The 17789-nt window shown below is 37.7% G+C and overlaps 1 protein-coding gene across 3 annotated transcripts; it reads left to right on the top strand.

The window, feature by feature from the left end:
* Window positions 1-34: 34 nt before the first annotated feature.
* Window positions 35-17374, top strand: LOC131776214 (synaptotagmin-2). 3 transcript variants are annotated; one of them, XM_059092384.2, is made up of 9 exons: window positions 35-158; window positions 2372-2576; window positions 6485-6648; window positions 11619-11889; window positions 12460-12562; window positions 12914-12972; window positions 13336-14011; window positions 14329-14518; window positions 15449-17374. In XM_059092384.2, the coding sequence occupies exons 4-9, from the start codon at window positions 11630-11632 to the stop codon at window positions 15796-15798; spliced, it is 1638 nt and encodes a 545-aa protein (XP_058948367.2). In that variant the 5' UTR covers window positions 35-158; window positions 2372-2576; window positions 6485-6648; window positions 11619-11629; the 3' UTR covers window positions 15799-17374. The 3 variants fall into 3 exon arrangements, with proteins under 3 accessions (XP_058948367.2, XP_058948366.2, XP_066029747.1); XM_059092383.2 differs by having other exon boundaries at window positions 6485-6652; window positions 15449-17373; XM_066173650.1 differs by lacking the exons at window positions 35-158; window positions 2372-2576; window positions 6485-6648 and adding an exon at window positions 10099-10212.
* The last annotated feature ends 415 nt before the right edge of the window (window positions 17375-17789 follow it).

Here is a 17789-nt window from a genome sequence, read left to right as displayed (position 1 = left end):
TAAATTCTATTAAAATTTCTTTCACGCAGAAAAGCATTGTATGCGCCATGTCGAGGCTTCTTCACTGAGGCGTGATGTTCCAAACTCAAGACATGGCGCCAGTTTTGAAAGTCTTTGTTTGAGTTCGCACAAATCAACAAGCCACGGCACAAATTCAGGTGAGATTTTAATGCAGTCTATTCAAAATAATTTCTTAAAGATATTTAAACGTCTTAATTTGTGGTTAGGGAACTTGCTCCTCCAAAAATTGACTGTAATCTGCGGTCAAGTATCATTATAACGGACAGAATTCAAGTTACTAATTGTCTGAAAGTGAAATATTCATGTTCGCTTGCAAATTGGGGTTACTGAAAACGAAAACATAGATTTTATTACGCAGTCCATGCTCAAATCGATGTTGAAACGGGCGCTTCCTGCACGGAGTTACGGCGTTACTTCACAACTACTGATGCGCAAAGATAACAAAAATATTTCAAATTAAGTTCAAGATGCATTAAACAGGTGACTTGAAATAATGATAAGCTTTTAAACAAGCAAAATAAGAAGTGCCTACTTAAAATCATAGCTTGTTAGTGATGTCTGTGATGAAAATGACTGAATTTCCAAAATTACCTCAATTGTATTGTAAAATTCACCTTCTTGACTGTAAATCCTTCACCCACTTGTTAAATTTATTATGCAGAATATTTGTTGTGGTGGTGCGTACGCACACTTTAAAAATATCAAACCCCCATTAAGATAAAACACTGAATTTGAACAGTCTGAATTTATTTCAAACCGTTGAGCGAAAATTGTGAGATGGTGCTGTTTGCATCTGTAAAACCTCGGCTGCTATATTGAATTGCTCCCGCCAAAATATGCTGAAAAAGCGCGCAAATTTTTCTTTATTTTTATTTGAATGTATTAATGACGTTAATTGATTTTCCTTGAACATAATCGGGGACTAAACTTTAATTTCCTCTATCTGAGAGCAGAATCAATTGTATATTTTTCCCGTTTCAAAGCGCACTGGCCTTTAAAAACTTCGCTAAGCTGCATGAAATATTTGAGAGCCAACACTGTCGCAATCTAATCAATTAACATTTGTGAGTCTTGCAGACTGCGATGTTAATTAGTGTAAACAACAGAAACAGTGAGCACAGAAAAAAAAATTACAAGTTACAATAACTTGAAAGAAATAAAACAATACAGTTTAGGTTCGTAGGCTTAAATATGTTTCGGGCACGACTCAGAGTCATTTATGCCCGCCAAGGTAAACTCTTTTGTTTTAATAATTAAGAATTACTGCCCTTTTTCATTTTCAACGCAATAGAGTTCATTAGAAAGCCAGAGTTGATTTTTATGTAAAATTGATTCTTTTTGCCAATCTTTGGAAACAGATAATCAAATAAAAGATATTTTAATGGATAAATCTTTTACGAAGTACATGACCTGTTTAACGGATTTTATCACGGGCCGCTTTCAGTGACAGAAATATATTTACAGTGAGTATTGGTACTGCTAGGTAAAATATGATGGTAGAATTTTAAAAACTTTAATGATAAACCATGATGTAAATCGCTCTTCATTCGCACAAGGACGATCGAACAAATGCGAAGGAATACAGCTTACCAAACTCCCAAACATAGAAAAAAAAGGTTTATTAATCACAAATAGTGGTCATTCCAATGACTGTAGATTTTGCAACGCCAGCATTTACAAAGCTTTCCTCCCGTTAAAACAGGAACACAAAGAAACAAACCTCTTCAAATTCTCAAGATTGTGGTTGGAAACGTTCATCTATTGACGTAAACAGTTTCGCGTTGGAGTGCTGTTTAAATATAATTTGGTTTATCAACTGAGTTGATAACGCAAACTGGCCACTGTAAAGAATGTTTAAAGCTGACTTTTCGAGCGTTAGCCCTTCGTCGATCGCTCTGACGAAGGGCCAACGCTTGGAACACCAGTTCTAGAAACTATTTACGGTGGCTCATTTACATCATTTATCTTGTGACACCTTCCACGGACGCAGCACCACAGTTTCTTTAGAAACTTACCCCTTTTACTTTTTAAATAGTTTTGTAAAAGGGGGATTAATTCAGACTGTCCCATGGCTTAAAAATAAGACTTATTTCAAAATCGATTTTGCTGTACACCATGAAATCGCAGAAGTAGTCACAAAATATGAATATATAAATTTTTAAGAATTATGTAAAATCATCCATCTTCCGTCTTCCTCAGCGAAAAAGGATCTTATTCCTGTAGAACCAAAGAAATAAAATGAGCAAAAATCGCATGTGGTTGATTTACAGGTTTGTTCAAAGTCAAACCAATTTTCCCACAAAAATGACTTAAATTCCCTGTATTTTGTTTTGCCTTTGTTTCACCCTAGGGAGTTAAACAGTCATAAAGAAGACCACAAAGGTGACTCATAACTACCAACGAACATTGGTAAGAGTATTCAAGTGTGGACAATTAATTCAGTCTCCTTAAATTAGCAATCAACTCACTTTACGGACACGTTTGTCGTAAGAGACGGAATTTTAAAGCTCCTCTGGTCGTCATACAACATTTCAGGATGTAACCGGTGTTTTGAGGTGAGTTAAAAGGCGAACTATGTTTGAGTGTGGACTTTCTTCGAGTCAGTTTTGAATTTTTCAATTTATTGTTTAGCAATCTTTATTGTCTTAAAGTTAAATAATTTACCCCTCTCAGCTGTTAAGACCAAATGTTTTGAACGACATTTGAGAGAATAATTTCCTTTCTGAACCAAACCTTTGAATTGTTGAAGGACTTTTTCAATAGTTCATTGATAAATTACCGATTCGCCAGGAATTTAAAGTCCACTAAAAGCCATCCAAAGGCATCTCAGATTTCTTTGCTCAGCGACTTGCCAGTCGAAACCGTGATTCCTCTGTAAGCATATTATTGCACGACTAAACCGCAACACTTACATTCAAACTAGTTTAGATCGATTTTCATTCAACTGCGGGTGTTTTTAGTGCTTAGCTGATGTGAAAAATAGGTTTTGGCGCAAGACGCGCTGGTTTACGAACCCTCGGGAAGGATTCAATCATGCGTTCAATGGGGATTGACTTTGTGTAAGCCGCATAAATTAGTGTAAACAAAATGCAACAGAAGACGTTGTAAAAAAACAACTTCATTAATATTTAGCAAATATGAAAAAATGACGCTTCATTCTTCATTTTAGCTTTTTGATGATCGCATGAGAGTTTCTGGAGGTGAAGTTATTTTCTTTCTACGAGTTTTCTTTGAAGAATCGCCCGCCAAGAATCGTCGAGATAATTTATGCTAAATATGTCCTGTTGCAAAGAAACTTCGGCGCGTTCTACGGTTAGATAAGAAATAAGGAGGAAAGCCGAGAAACCACAGAGATTTTCAATTAAGAACTTTCTTATGTGAGTAAATCGCCTTTATACAGTCCAACATCGGTTCAAACAGTCCTGAAATATCGTGCTTTTAGGCGTTTCGTTTTGAGTCTCTTCATATGCTAATTAGTTGTGCGCTATCTTCTGTAACTTCGATTTACTGTAGCTGACTTTCTAAAGATTCGTTATTTACTTGCATAGTCTAACATCAGGGTTTTAATTGATGAAAGATTTTTACAGAACGGATGTCCAAAGTGATCGGCATGTGTTTGAAAGTGAACTAAAGATGCAAAAAGATGTACTATTTAATCCGGAATTTCAATCATCTTGGCTTTCTTGCATGGGCAAAAGGCTCACTGATTCGTATCGGACATTTAAATGCCTAGTGAGCCTTTTTTGTGCACGCAATAAGGAGATTTTGCCAAGTAAGGTGCTTATCCATGAGATCAACCTAAATTGAAAATGACAGAATGACAGTCAACAAGTTCTTGTGGTAAAATAGATTTCAAAAGAATCCGAGAATCTATTTTGGCTAAACGATCATTGAGCCAGACAAAAGGGGATGAACTGACGAGTATAATTGCTGTTTTATATTACGTAGCTTGCGTAGGCAGTTCACCAAGAGAGAGAGCGGAAGCGGTTTAGCAGTCAAGTCAGTCAGATTACAAACTTCGCGAAAACTGCTCTTTACCAATTCAAGTAAATCTTGATGCGAAAAATACTTAGAAAAAAATTTGCTTCGAAATGTTTTCAAATGTAATCATTTGCCGATAGCATCATAAAATTTAACCATAGGCAAGATAAAAGCAGGCATTTATAGCGAGGAACACAACAATCTTGAGGCAAGGAGTTTTATTTTCGCAACATTCGGCAAAAGAGTTCAACTGTAACAAGTTGTTTTCGAGACTTTTCTGTGTGATACGGATGACAAAGAGAAGGTCATAGGTTTACGAGGTTGATTTATGTTTATAACTCAAGGAGCCCTGCTTTCGCAAAAGTTTGGTGAAAGAATTCATAAACAAATTGCTATCGAGACGTTTCTGCGCGATACGGGCTAAAGTTAGTGACAATGAGCAGGACAGAGGTACTCTTAATAGTTGTTGTTTATTACTTCTAGATAATTCCCTCGAAATGATTCATTTCATTTATCATCGTCCGACCGAATCTTCCCGCTGTGGGCAAAAGACCAAAGCGGAATAAGTTGGTTTGTATCTGAATTTCGAGCCAGTACTTTCGATCGGAAGCGCTTTGGTGAAGAATGCAATTAGCAGGGGAACACGCTAGTGCAAGCTTTCCCACAAATCACCTTCTTTAGAAGAATTTCATGTCTTCCTTTCTGTTCCTAGCCTCATCCAATTTGTTTTTTTTGTTTGTTTGTTTGTTTCTCAACCAAGCGAACCACTTTCGATCAATAGTTTCTATTTTCCTTACTTTCATAACCTTAATGTGTGATTCAGCGGTGATATTGTAAGGAGAAATTAGATGCTAATCACTCTCAGTGGTTTAAGGGTCAAAACGCCCCCGAAAATGCAACTGAAACCTAAACGGTATTTCCCACTTTGCACTATGGAACTTGATGAAAAGGGAAATATCAGCAATGATCAGCAGAAATCTAACCTAATGTTCAGTTCAATGTGGAAGTTGCGTTGTATTTCATTCGCCTAAAATAGAATCTAAGCTGTGGTTTTGGTCAAACTTCACTGATTAGTAAGTTGTTTTTCCCTTTATGAGACCCTAATTAGCTGAACCCAAAACTGATCCACCATGTCATTTTATGAACGGGAACGCCTTCTATTACAGAAACTGCGGTGTTTTATAGGGACTTCCAGCCTCAACCGCACATGTGGAATTTTTTCCTGTTTTTGATATCCAATCAGCTACTGACATCGTGTCACTCATCTCTCTGACAGTTTGATGAATCACTGGCAAAGCGTTTACCATTTTCATTCATTAATAAAGTCGACTACTCTTGTCAGTAAAGGCCTATGGTGTTTACACTTTAAACAAAATAATACATGGTTGTAGTTTTGGAATTTCTCTTGAAGAGAAATGCAATAACCACGCGCACCATGCATAATTCTCTATTTAGAATTATCAAGTTTATCGCGCAACATATCACGCCAGCTTTCTCCTCTTCGACTGCCGTAATTTATGTTTTTGCTAGAAATTGCGCAATACTTGTTTTACTGAAAAAAAATATCGCTTTATTTAAGAAAAGACAAAAACTTGTTTACGAATGAAAAAGGATTATGCACATTACCTCTCTAGTGGGCTCTGGCCTCGAAGAAAAATACCAGTATTTAAAATTTGTTTCCTACAGATCAAAATATTCTTGTAATGTAAAACAACACAGGATCTTCTGTGTTTAAATTGGCGAGATTAGCTCGAGTGTGATCAATCACATTTTGTTGTAATGTGACGGGCATAGATAATTCTAACTAATGTCTATTACCACTCCCTCTATTATGCTCATAGGGATTCACTTAACACCTTATTTATAAACCTTGTTTCGCGTACAGCCCTCGCTGCCTCTCAGTTGTGAAACGCGACCGAGGTCAATAATTAATCCTCCATATGGACTTCTCGGTCGGTCCTAACAACAAAATAAACATCTCACTCTAACCCTCGAAGAGGACTTTTTAAGAGGTCCTTAACTTCAGTAAGATAAACTTTTTTAAATCCATTGTGTTTATTCACTATTGAACCTTTAGTCTGCCCTTGAGCGATAGTATTTTTACGACTTAACTCTGAAACTGAAAGATCTACAAAAATATCCGTAAATAATCGAACAAAACCTAATTGTAGTAAGACTTCCAGTCAACCACGCCAGAAAATGGTTCTTGTTTACTCGTATTTCGCGCAAAATTAGTTCCATTCAACCTCCCACAGATGTTAATCATCCTATCCAGATTTCATATATTGTAACAGTTGTCACTGATTTGTGTCCAAAATTTTTCATTTCAGAACTTTTGAAAACCAGTCATAATTAAGTTATCCTGCGTCGTGTAAAGTGAATACAAGCTTCTGTATTGTGATTTATGTTGATGCCTCCCAGGTGTTTGTAAGTTTAGCGATATGATCGCATTTGTTCTTCTTATTATTATCGATTGAAACAGGTGACGGGATTTCCAAGCGGGTCGACAAAGCTCCTACGATGGCCTGAGTCTCTTTTCCGCGAAAGAATTCGATCGCTAGAAGGGAAGTGAAAAAAGATAACGAGTGAAGGGAAAGCAACGGTTCCCGAAGTTGAATGAAAAAGTTGAGAGATCACTGATTAAAAGTAGGTAAGTCAAAAGCCAGTTTGTACCTGTATGTTATACAAGGTTTAAAATAACAACTCCGCGGAAGGCGACCGCGAAGTTCCGATTTCATAATGACTTGTAGAAATTGTCAACAACTACAGCATTACGCTACTTTGCTCACATATGATTCCGTTTCTCGTGCGAGTCGGAGAAATCTTCCCTTGCAGGTCTTCGTTTGATTTATCTGCCCGAGATCAAAATTCTAATTTCAGGTTATTGGATATTTGTGAGGTTTACCTCGATATTTCATTACAAATTGCAAGAATTTGTAGTATTTAATGGTGAACATTTTATGTGAAAGAGCGCATAATAATCAATACAACTTATATAAGTCTTCTAAAAGTTCAGTAGTGAACAGAAAACTTTAAAGAATAAACAGAATGCAGTCGTATTCTTCGAATAACATACAGAAGAAAGATTGTCACTGATTAGAGAATGTTGATTAATGTAACTCGAAGAAAAACGCAGCCTGCTATAAATAATAAATGAAGGAGACTGCAGTTCGCTTGAAAACACTCTCTCCCACACATACGATTTTTATTTGCAGATATTTGCTAATTTGAAGCGGATTTTTTTTTCATTTCATTTTTTTTAATAAGCTCGTGCAAGTTTCAGCTCGAAATTGAAGTCTACTGAAATTTCCCTCTGTATCAGAAAAAGTTATTCGCATGATATGATACATTCGAAAAAAATTTTAATTTCAGCCGACAGAGTGAACCACAAACCCGGGATTTTTGACGTCATAGAAATTAACTGATGTAGATAGACTGAACATGAACAGAAGAACATATTTTTGCCGTAATATTTCAGCTAAAAACTTCCTTTACCTGACAATCCCTATGATTAAATCCCAGAATCGTATGTAAAAATCACTTTCCAAATTAAAGTACGAGATTCTTTTTCGCTAACACTCAAGCAGCCCCGTGGTGTTGACCCAAATTTTGATAAATTTTTCACACGCGTTACTTTCATCATCAATTCCTAAGAGTTATTCCTGAAAGGAGCCCATTCCTGAGCTGAAAAAGGTATTATTATTCTGTTTGCACTACGATGGAGCAATTTTAATTTCCATTCAAAGGAGTTTATTTATAAGGAAATTGAATTTTTTAAGTTTCATTTGAAACGGATATACACTGATAAAAAATTCATACGATGTTATACACAACTGGTGATAATAAGAATTTTCTTGAACCTTTTTCTTCCTCAGTTAGTCTTCACTAAAAGGGCGGTTATGGGTTATTACTTGTCCGAAGTGTACAGAACTATTTCCAAAGCCGTTGGGGTTGGGGTAGGGTGGGGTGGGGAAGAGAGGTACTCCTAAACAGACCATATAAGTATGTGCGTGTTTGGGCTGAGATAATTGACTGAGAAAGAGAAGTGACCAAAACATATCATTCAAGCTGAATTCACAGGTTTATCTTAGCTTTTCTTTAGCTTGTTACTAATGCAGAGTGTAATCGCGCTAGGCAACAATGCGTAATGGATTCGCAAACTAAGCGACAGTCTCCCAGTTCCCCTCCCCCTCCCCCTCCCCCTGGAATTTAGGAGAGTACTCTCTCTGATTTCTTTTTCACGTCAAGAAAGGTTCGCGCACCATTGGCCTCGAAACTCCTTTTTTTCATACATTCACTTGGGTATGCGCCGCACATGGCCCTGTAAAGCTATTACATTTTGCATCATAACCTGTTAAGAGAGAAAAACACTCTCTTGAATTTGTCTATAAACAAGAAATTGAGAATGAAAGAGAAAGTTTTTAATCAGATATCTAAAGCTGTAAAGTTTTTGAGTGCGTATAAAAGAGAGTTTTCTACATAAAAAAATCTTATTAAAAACCTAAGCATGTTCATATGGGAAAAATCGTTTTCTCCAGGAAAAGCTTATTCGATCGTAATAACTTTTCTGAATTTAGAATTTTAAATTTAACTTAAGCTTAAGCATGGGCTGCGGTAATATCGTGACTTGTCTGGATTTTTCTGTGGTGGACACCAAAAGCTTCTTTTGCTTTTAGATGATTTGTTTTATACAATTTTTCCCCTTTGAAAGCGAATACTCAACAGTAGGAGATTGGAATTGTTCTTTTATATTATACAGTTGTTTTGAATTTTAATATTACATAAAGTAGGGTGCGGTGATCGTAACTTTTCTGGATTTTTCTGTGGTGAACACCAAAAGCTTTATTTTTAATCTTGAAACTAAAGTGTTTTTAGATTTCGTTTTCGTTTGCTGTTCAAACATAATCAATTTTACTGTTATATTTTTATTCATTTCACTGGATTTTTTTCACTATAAGGTTTGCAAAAGATGATCAAACAAAAAAAGATAATTGTTCCTATTTTAACATTTTTCCTTGTAAGAGGGAAGCTTAAGGTAAAAGTGTTTCCTTCATCCACAAGGTCTGGAAAAAAAAATGATTCGTCGAAATTCAGTGCATTTTTTCCCCACAGGCCAATTTGTTTTTTACAGTGGAGAGCGGCAGATAATTAAGATAATAGCTAAAGTTAAGATGGTTCGATGATATAGTTTTGGTTAGTTTTTATTTAGACATGTTCATTTTGTCCAGTGAGAAGAGCGCTATTTTGAGAGTTTGCGTTTCTGTTTGGTTCTGTCCCGTTCGAAAAAATAAAGCAGTTTACTCATTTTAAAACGAGTTAATATAACAAAAAATATTTTTGGATAGATAAGACACGAGCACTTGAAATCCAAAATCTATAGAGGAAGTTAAATGAATTTAAGCAATAATCTCATTTCGAAGTAAAAAATTTATTTCAAAAACTAAAAACTCGTCCTCTGTTCCACCTACGTTTCAACAAATATCGTAATAACCCTAGGTTGTACGTTATATCATGAGCTTCCAGTGATCCAGCAGAGAGAATTATTTGTTTCTTGTGTTATTAAAATAATAAAAAAATTGTTTACGGATTATCATCTACCATCGAAGGTGAATCGCCCATAGCACTTTAATTCAAAATCTAAAGAGAAATTCAGAGAACAACCAACGTAAGATTGTAGTGAAAGTGTTACAAAGCTTTTTTGTCAAAATCTTACGATCCCTACGTCCGTTTTCATACCCTATCAATTGTTTCATAGGATATGCTGTTTTGAAAATATTGACCCTTTTTTTCCTCCCAGCTCCATGCACAAATAAATACATGTTAATTAAAAGACACAGAATTATCATTATCATCAATTTTCCAAAAACAATGAATATGTTTTTATTTTCATGTCGGATCAGTTCAGTTTTGATAAATAAATCCTCTTGTTTGTGGAGGCTGTTGCGACATATGTAAAGAAAGTCAAACGACTGGACTGTAATTAACGGGAAATCGTGTTTTTTCGATAGGATCATGAGTATTATTTTGAAAAATTTTTAGCCCCAAAATAGGAAGACCTTGTTATTTATTTAAAACTTTCGCAGCGAGTGCACCAGCGGAAGTCCTAGATTATCGCGATTTGGTAGTCCTTCGTCTAGACACTGAAAATTTCTGCGAAGATGTTTTGAAACAAGGACTTTACTGCTTACAGACGAGGATTTTGTCTTCAAGGTGAGCTTAAAGGCTTCGTCGTTTCGAAGCAATGGCCAACACGGAACAGTTTTAGAATTTTGTGTCGACTGCTAATATTTTCAATTGTAGGCTACTTCGATTCTTTCACAATCGCGTGCACAAATGTAGTGTAAATAACACATTTTTAACATGTTCTCAGCGGCTTCGCGATCGTCTTTGTGGAATACAGATAATAATAAGTCCTTTCAACATATATTCTTCAATATTCAGAAAAACTCTTGAAAATGTGCTTCGAGAAACCGCGGAACGAGAACACGAATGCTACCATTATTTTCACTTGTAGAATCTGGTTCATTCTTTTTTTTTTTAATGAAAATGTTAAGAAAGTGAGTATTGCAAAGATTGCAAGGTTGAATTCATTCGTTGAGTAAATCCCGCAATATCTGATAATAATAGGTGTTTATAGTAAAGACGGCAAATCAACAACATTTTCCATTGGACTGGAACGAAAGAATATTTCCAATATGGAAATGAGTTTCAAGATAAGCAGACTAAACCAGACAGTGTGCTTCTTACGTCAAGGTTCCTGTGTGTTCATTGACTGCTTAGCAAAACATTATAGGTATATGGCTTTTTTTTCTTCCCTGGTTACATAGTTACACTCCTTTCAAACCATTCCATGCTGTCCATTTAAGTTACTTTTTAGCATTACATTCTATATCCTTTATGCATGGCATGAAACGCGTGAATCGCGCGTGAATTGTGCGTGAATAGCGTGTGGAAAGTAACAGTCACTAATAGTAAATAATTCTCATATACTTACAGACCAGTCATTAATTTTCGCCTCGGAGTGGGGAAGGGGGGAAGGGAGGGGCGGTTCAGAGGATTTTGGCGGTATCACATTTATTTTCAAGGGGAAGGAGTTGGGATCAGTCGTCTCAAACATTGCAAACAGCGTATAAAGAGGGTACTACAGAAAATTGTTTAGCAATTTAGGGTTATCATTTGATAACTACAGAGGCCTAGAGGTGACTATAGAAAACTGTGTAGCAATTTAGGGGTATCATTTGATAACTACAGAGGCTTAGAGGGGGAATCAGGTTAATTTTACCGCGACACAACCAAATCCTCCAACAATTCTTCCCACCCCCTCCCCGGCGATGGATCTTGTATATCATCAGAAAAATTCCTGCACGCCCGTTAACTTTTGGGAGAACATCATCCCCTGAGAAAATAAATCGAGAAAGTGCTTTCTTATATCTAGGTTCTATGCTTGACCGAAAAAAATAAAACAAACAACATTTGCGCAAGCTCGCGACCAAAAAAAATTATACAACCAAAAGATGACAATTTCCCGACTCATCCCTCCCGTGGCCCCTTTGAAACATGTATTGTCCACCATTATTCGCTTTTCATAAACATAATATTTTCCTTTCTTCTTGCAGACTTTAGCTCAATGGAAATTCTTGTAATAATAATTCTCGGTATCACTGGTGGTGTTATGATCGCCACGGTAGCAGTCTCGGGTATTTACTACTCATACCGGACTAAAAAGGCGGGAAAAGGCAAAGAGAAGACTGCTGCTAAGGTCACTACTAGTGCCCCATTGCGCCGATCCGTCCGCGCGGAGCCTGAGTCCTTTGTTGTGATTCAGGATGAGTCTGTGGTGGATTTTGACAGCATTCCTGTGCAACCTGAAACAAGACGACCAATCAGGTATCGGTTTCACATTGTTTGGGTTACCTGTGGAAATCTTTTTTCGAACGAATGTCCCATACGGTCACCATGTGCTTATGGTCTTTGCATAAGTGACATTCACCCTTTACACTCTAACATCAATATTCATATTCTCCATACTGTTATCTGTTCATTTACTATGGTGCTGACAAGGAGAATTTGTCAAACAATCACGAGTTCCTTTAGTTGCTGATCATTTCCTTTATTCTCATGACATCAATGTGTGATTCAGTGGTGATATTGTAAGGAATAATATTGCCTTGCGTCTATTCTGTGATACGTCACAGATGACGTCAAAATGTAGCAAGGAAAAAAAACTGGAAAACGAAGCGCAGGCGAGTGGGTCACTGATGTTCTCACGCCGCCATATTACCTACCAGCCTTGGGTTTAAAAAAAAAAAGTGCACGTTCGATGAATTTCGAGACAGCATTTGTCGTTATTCGATGTTTGCCGTTCCCTCCCCTACCGACCAAACCACCCTCCCATCGCTCAATTCCACCTTACCGTGGTTCACGAAACAAAATTAAGAACCTGATTTTTGTTCCCAGGTCTCCCGACGATGTATATCCGCCGCTTAGAGAAGAGGAGCAAGATGACTACCTACTGAATAGCCTAGACATGGATCTTAGTTCCACTTCGGTTATACCACCGGTGAGTCACGTAGCTAAAAGCCGAGAATAAACCCACTTTGGTTGGTTCGCAAATATTTCATATTTTGTAGTAATAATAATAATTACAATAATAATATTAACAATATTAAGTAGCATTACAATAAGACTCAAGTCCCAGTCTCCCACATGAATATTGTGGACGCAATGTTTGTATTTCTTCAAAGGAAATGTTCCCTAAAAACAGCTCTGCTAAAAGAGAGAAATATCTGTCTCCTATTTTTAGAAACATAATCAGATCATTTATTTATTAAGTTAGCTCTCCTATGATATACTTTCGAACTTTTGTTTTGCCTGACTGTGTCTTGCTTTGATTTCATCGTTTGATTCTTAGGAGGAAACAATAGAAAGGAAAGGATGTTTGGAATTTACATTACATTATTATCAGCTAAGGTGAGGTTTATGAGTTTTCGCGGTGTAATAGAAAACTTTTTTGTGGTTGTTTTGCACAGGGCTAAAAAAGACATGCAGTATAAAGCAATTTTCGATTGAGTGTCGAAAATAATCTGAGATCGTTTTGATTTTGCATTAATTCGGTTCGTGATTGGTTTAGAAAACTCGCACCATCCTCATAGCCTATCAGACGCAAACGAAAACCAATCGTGACTCGGTCGCCCGCGTTTTCCCGAGTTTTTGATGGTTTGCCTGATTTCCTTTGAGTGCTTATTGACCAAAGAAGATTTTAACCTTTTTTATGAGCTTGAGAACTAGCGATTAACAAAAATGGGTTGTTGCATTCCGTTTCAAACCTTTTAGCTCCACTCTGACATTGACTTTAATTCGTCTTGGCGACCTTCCCCTGCGTCCATCCACGGGAAAACCACCGGATCCTGTCGTCGAGTTCGAAGTCAAGTACGGTCACGAAGGTAAAATCAAGTCCGAGGTGTACCACACCACGTGCGATCCACACATATACGAAAGCTTCCGGTTCGAAATTCCCGTCAACGACCTTGGAAACCAGACGCTGACGTTTAAAGTGATTGATATGATGATAACCAATATACCTCCACCTCCACCCCCACCACCACCCCCAGAGGACGATAAGAAGAAGAAGAAGAAGAAAGAACCACCGCCACCCCCTCCTCCGCCTCCACCACCCCCTCCCCCAACACTGATAGGATTTGTCACGGTACCTCTGGTGAGCGTTGCGATGAAAAAATTATTGTCCGATACTGAGATTACGATCCTCCGTGATGTCATTAAACTCAAACCCAGGCGTCCGCCGCCAGAAAAGGTCGATACTGAGGGTGAGACGCTGGTATCGACCACGGGAACGGGGACAGATGATTTTGAGGATGCACAGGATACTGTAGACGCGGAAAGCAAAGAGACGAAAGAAGAACAAGAACAAGAACAACAAGAGGAAGTAGAGGGAGGAGGAGGAGAAGAAGAGGAAAAGGAGGCCGAAGACGAAGAGCCTGACACTTCTCAGGTAGGTTGTTTTATCCATTATGTTTGAGTTATTATTGTTTGTTTTCTTTGTTGTACTCTGCCTTTTTTACCGTTTCACCGTTCCATAATCAAGGCCGTACTCTACTACTTTCAGCGCAGCTTTAATTTCACGGCCTAGGCATTCAATTTTCCACAATTACATTGGCATTCAGGGTTGACCTGCGCTACATGTTCTTACACCCTTTTCCCATTTCATGACCCCTCATTCATCTTCTACTGTGCTATAAACCATCGAACTATGAACACCGCAATGACTCCGCTTTCCATTGAGCTGTCCTCTTGTCTTTTCTCCCATAGGCAGAGGAACAGGTAGTAGAAACAGTCCCCCCACATCGCCCCTCGGTCACATTTTCCCGTGATGTGGAATCAGACATGCCGGGGCCTGCGTTGCTAGTGTCCCTAGCATATCTCAAAACATCTGAGAAACTTACAGTAATCGTGATGAAAGCGAGGGATTTAAGGCCAATCAGCAAAAATAAGAAACCTGGTGAGTAGAATATTTGATGAAGTAAGAATTCTTTGTCATATTATAAAAGACAATGGAAAAAGATCTGGTGGTGCACGCTTAGCAGTTTGGACACGGTAAAGAAATTGGGTGGAGGTCACTTCTAAAGAGAAATATTTTCAAACAAAAATCTCATTTTTTTTTAGTGCTGTTTGACGAAGTCCCACCGTACAGCTTAAGTATTTATCGCATATGACCTCCTTAACCCTTTTGAGTCCAGTATGGAGAATATTCAAACAGATGTTAGGGTGAAAAGGTTTAAAGGACGATAATTCCTACTCCATCATATCGACGTGAAACACGAAATATGCGAAAAGTTACACTGTATACTGATGCTAGATTGTAAAGGGAGAAGTTTCGGGTAAATGAGGACTGCTACGGTACAACCTAACCGAAAGAAAGAACATTATACTCCTATAGACTAGACTTTTTCATTAAATAACTTGTGATATTCTTAATAAAGAGCTTATTTTAAAGGCAGTACAGTATTCATCCTCAGTAAGGTCACTTAAGCCCACTACAGTCTATATCTTAGCTCACCACTGACACAAACTCGCAGTTTTCTTCAAAATTCCTCCAAATGGAGAACATACACAGTAGGTCTCTCTCGGTATAGTTTTCCAAACATTCGGTCACTCCCGACAACAACAGCTCACAACCACTAAAGGACTGAGCCTTTATATACGTTTTAAAACTATTCTAGAACATACTGGAAGCTTACAACGCAGCTATTTTGGTAATATTACATCGCAACTACGTGACCTAATGATATGTTCAAAAAAAATTCCATGGTATGCACGTCAGCGTGACTAAGAATTCTAGAAATTTCTATGTAATTATCTTACAGTTATTATCCATAGCAATACTTAAACCCATCATGGGCATAACATTCATTCTGTGTTCCTCATTCAGATCCATTGGTTAAAGTGTACATAAAGATGGGTGATAAAAAGCTAAAGAAGCGTAGCACGCTAGTGAAAAAACACGACGTCCCTCCCGTGTGGAACGAAGCATTTAGTTTTGCCATTCCGCACCGAATCCTCCACAAAGTGGCCGTTCTTCTTCAAGTGAAGCACTTCTCTGAACGAGGAAAGAAGCGATTGCTAGGCAAGATAACGATTGGAGCGACGGCGAACGACGAAGCTGTAGATCATTGGAATGCCATGCTGACTTCATCTTCGTCTGTTGCCAAATGGCATTCATTGGATGAAGAGAAGAGTGGACGTAGGAACAAGACGCTAACGAAGCAAAAGTCGTCTTGAAGGTTTTAAGATTTCCTCTGAGTCATGAACGGCGAGGATCTGAGGAAAGGAAAGTGTCATGTGATTGCTACTCAAGAAGTTATGACTGATTAATTTCATGCTTTATTTACGCAAGTTTTCATCGCTAAACCTTCATAATGGTCACCATCACTAGCAAGGGAACATTAGATCTAATGTTCTCTTCTTAGTGATTTATCAATATTAATAATATTATCTTATGTCAGGTTGTCCTCGTCTGTGTTTTGCTGGATCGCGTAAAATCCTAGGTCCTCACCTCTCGTTCTCAGGCTTCGCGGTTCAACTAAGGCTGGGCATACGAGTTCATCAGTGAGAGTACTGGGCTTACTCCAGGATCTCCGCTGTTACTAGCTCAGGGGCAGAACCAGGAGTGCTGATGAGGGTCGAAACTTTGATTCAGAAACGTTTCTTTAACAAATTCTTAAAATTAAATCAATTGAATGCTTCAAATAATGTCGTAATATTCTATCCTGTTGTAGCACGAATTTCGGTCGAGACAAGTAATATTTAGAAACCTGGGGTTTAATAGAGGGGGGACCGGTCTCCCTTCATCCCCCTACCCTTCCCATCCACCACTGCAAATGTAAAACGCAGCTGACATGTAGTATTTAGAAACCCGGGGTTAAATAGAGGGGAGACCGGTCCCCCTTCATCCTCCTACACTCCCCATCCACCATTGTAAATGTAAAACGCAGCTTTGAAAAAAATGTCGTGGGTGACTGGGGTATATCAGGGTATTAGTAATTAATGTAATAAGTGAGCAGAGAGAAGCCAACAAAATACAAAGCCACGAAGGGAAATTTATTGCTTAGTTTCCTTTACAATATGGTAAAAAGTTTACGTTGGTAGATCGCTTCTTCTTTGGAAGGCCTCCACTTTTCAGTGAGGTGTCAGAAACTAGAAAACCGCAAAAAATACAAAATATCAGCAAATCATGACAAATTGTGTAACAAACTTTCCAAAAGAATTTGTTTGTATTAACAAGCACTGGAATACCTTTGAAGGTTAAAAAATATTATTCTTATTATCTTATTTAATTGTCGTTAATACGCAAACTTCAGGATGGAAGGGAAGGATTTTAAGGGATTTTTGGTATTTAAAATTTCAAAATGTCAAACTGGAGTGAAAGATAAGGGCTTTTAATGAGTGTTTTTGAGAACGAATTTTATAGTCACATTTTTAATATATCCTTTATACCTTTTTTTTTAACTGCAAACTAAACGTAGGTTTCCTTTTGTTTTATAAAATCACATTTCCTTACAGGGAAACGGCCTGTTCCATACAGGGAAACTGTGCTCTTTTCCCTTCATGTAGCAGCGGCCGAGATCCACGAATGAAGAGGAAAGAGTCCTGGGTACGAGCTTGCGGCTTATTATAAACTGATCAATAAAAAGTAATTAATAAAAAATGGTTAGTTTTTTCCTGGATATGTATACAAGGTTATTGTAAAGAAGTCGGTTATATATTTGGCAAACGTTTACTTTCTGAGGGACTGACTGATGCAGAAGCCTTTACTTAACAGGCTCCTGACTGATGACATAATGGGTTTGAAGACAGAACGGCAGCGGTAATATTTTGGTTGGTTTTTATCTGGTTGCTGTGTTGTCATTCCTCGCTTTAAATTCTTGAGAAAGGGGAACTTATAGAAGATATGATTAACTTTCGAAGGATTTATAGTTAGTAAAGCTCCCCATATTAATGACTCGTTAATTGAAATTACTGGTAATTTATAACCTCTACTCTCACTGCTTAGAAATTTTTATGCAAGCGTCGAAAGAAATCCAATTTTGTCTCTGTTTTTCTTCTCTTCACCTTGCGATTGGTTTAAAAAAAACTCTCGCCTCTCTCTCAACCGATGAGTTTCAATTTTAAAGCAATTACGACTTTGTCCTGTGCGCGGTTTTCCCGCGTCTTACTTTGAGTTCTCATTGGCTCCTTGCGATAATTTCCTCATTCCTGATTGGCTCGATTTC

Source organism: Pocillopora verrucosa, chromosome 10 (assembly GCF_036669915.1).
Source record: "Pocillopora verrucosa isolate sample1 chromosome 10, ASM3666991v2, whole genome shotgun sequence".
NCBI classification, from domain to species: Eukaryota; Metazoa; Cnidaria; class Anthozoa; order Scleractinia; family Pocilloporidae; genus Pocillopora; species Pocillopora verrucosa.
This window is presented reverse-complemented; position numbering and strand designations above follow the sequence as displayed.

What these genes read in the sequence shown, in the direction of transcription:
- LOC131776214 (XM_059092384.2), top strand. Translation starts at nt 11,630, where the DNA reads ATGGAAATTCTTGTAATAATAATTCTCGGTATCACTGGTGGTGTTATG. An exon ending in GAAACAAGACGACCAATCAG is followed by an intron (nt 11,890 to 12,459) that starts GTATCGGTTTCA and finishes TTTTGTTCCCAG; the next exon opens with GTCTCCCGACGATGTATATC. An exon ending in TTACATTATTATCAGCTAAG is followed by an intron (nt 12,973 to 13,335) that starts GTGAGGTTTATG and finishes CAAACCTTTTAG; the next exon opens with CTCCACTCTGACATTGACTT.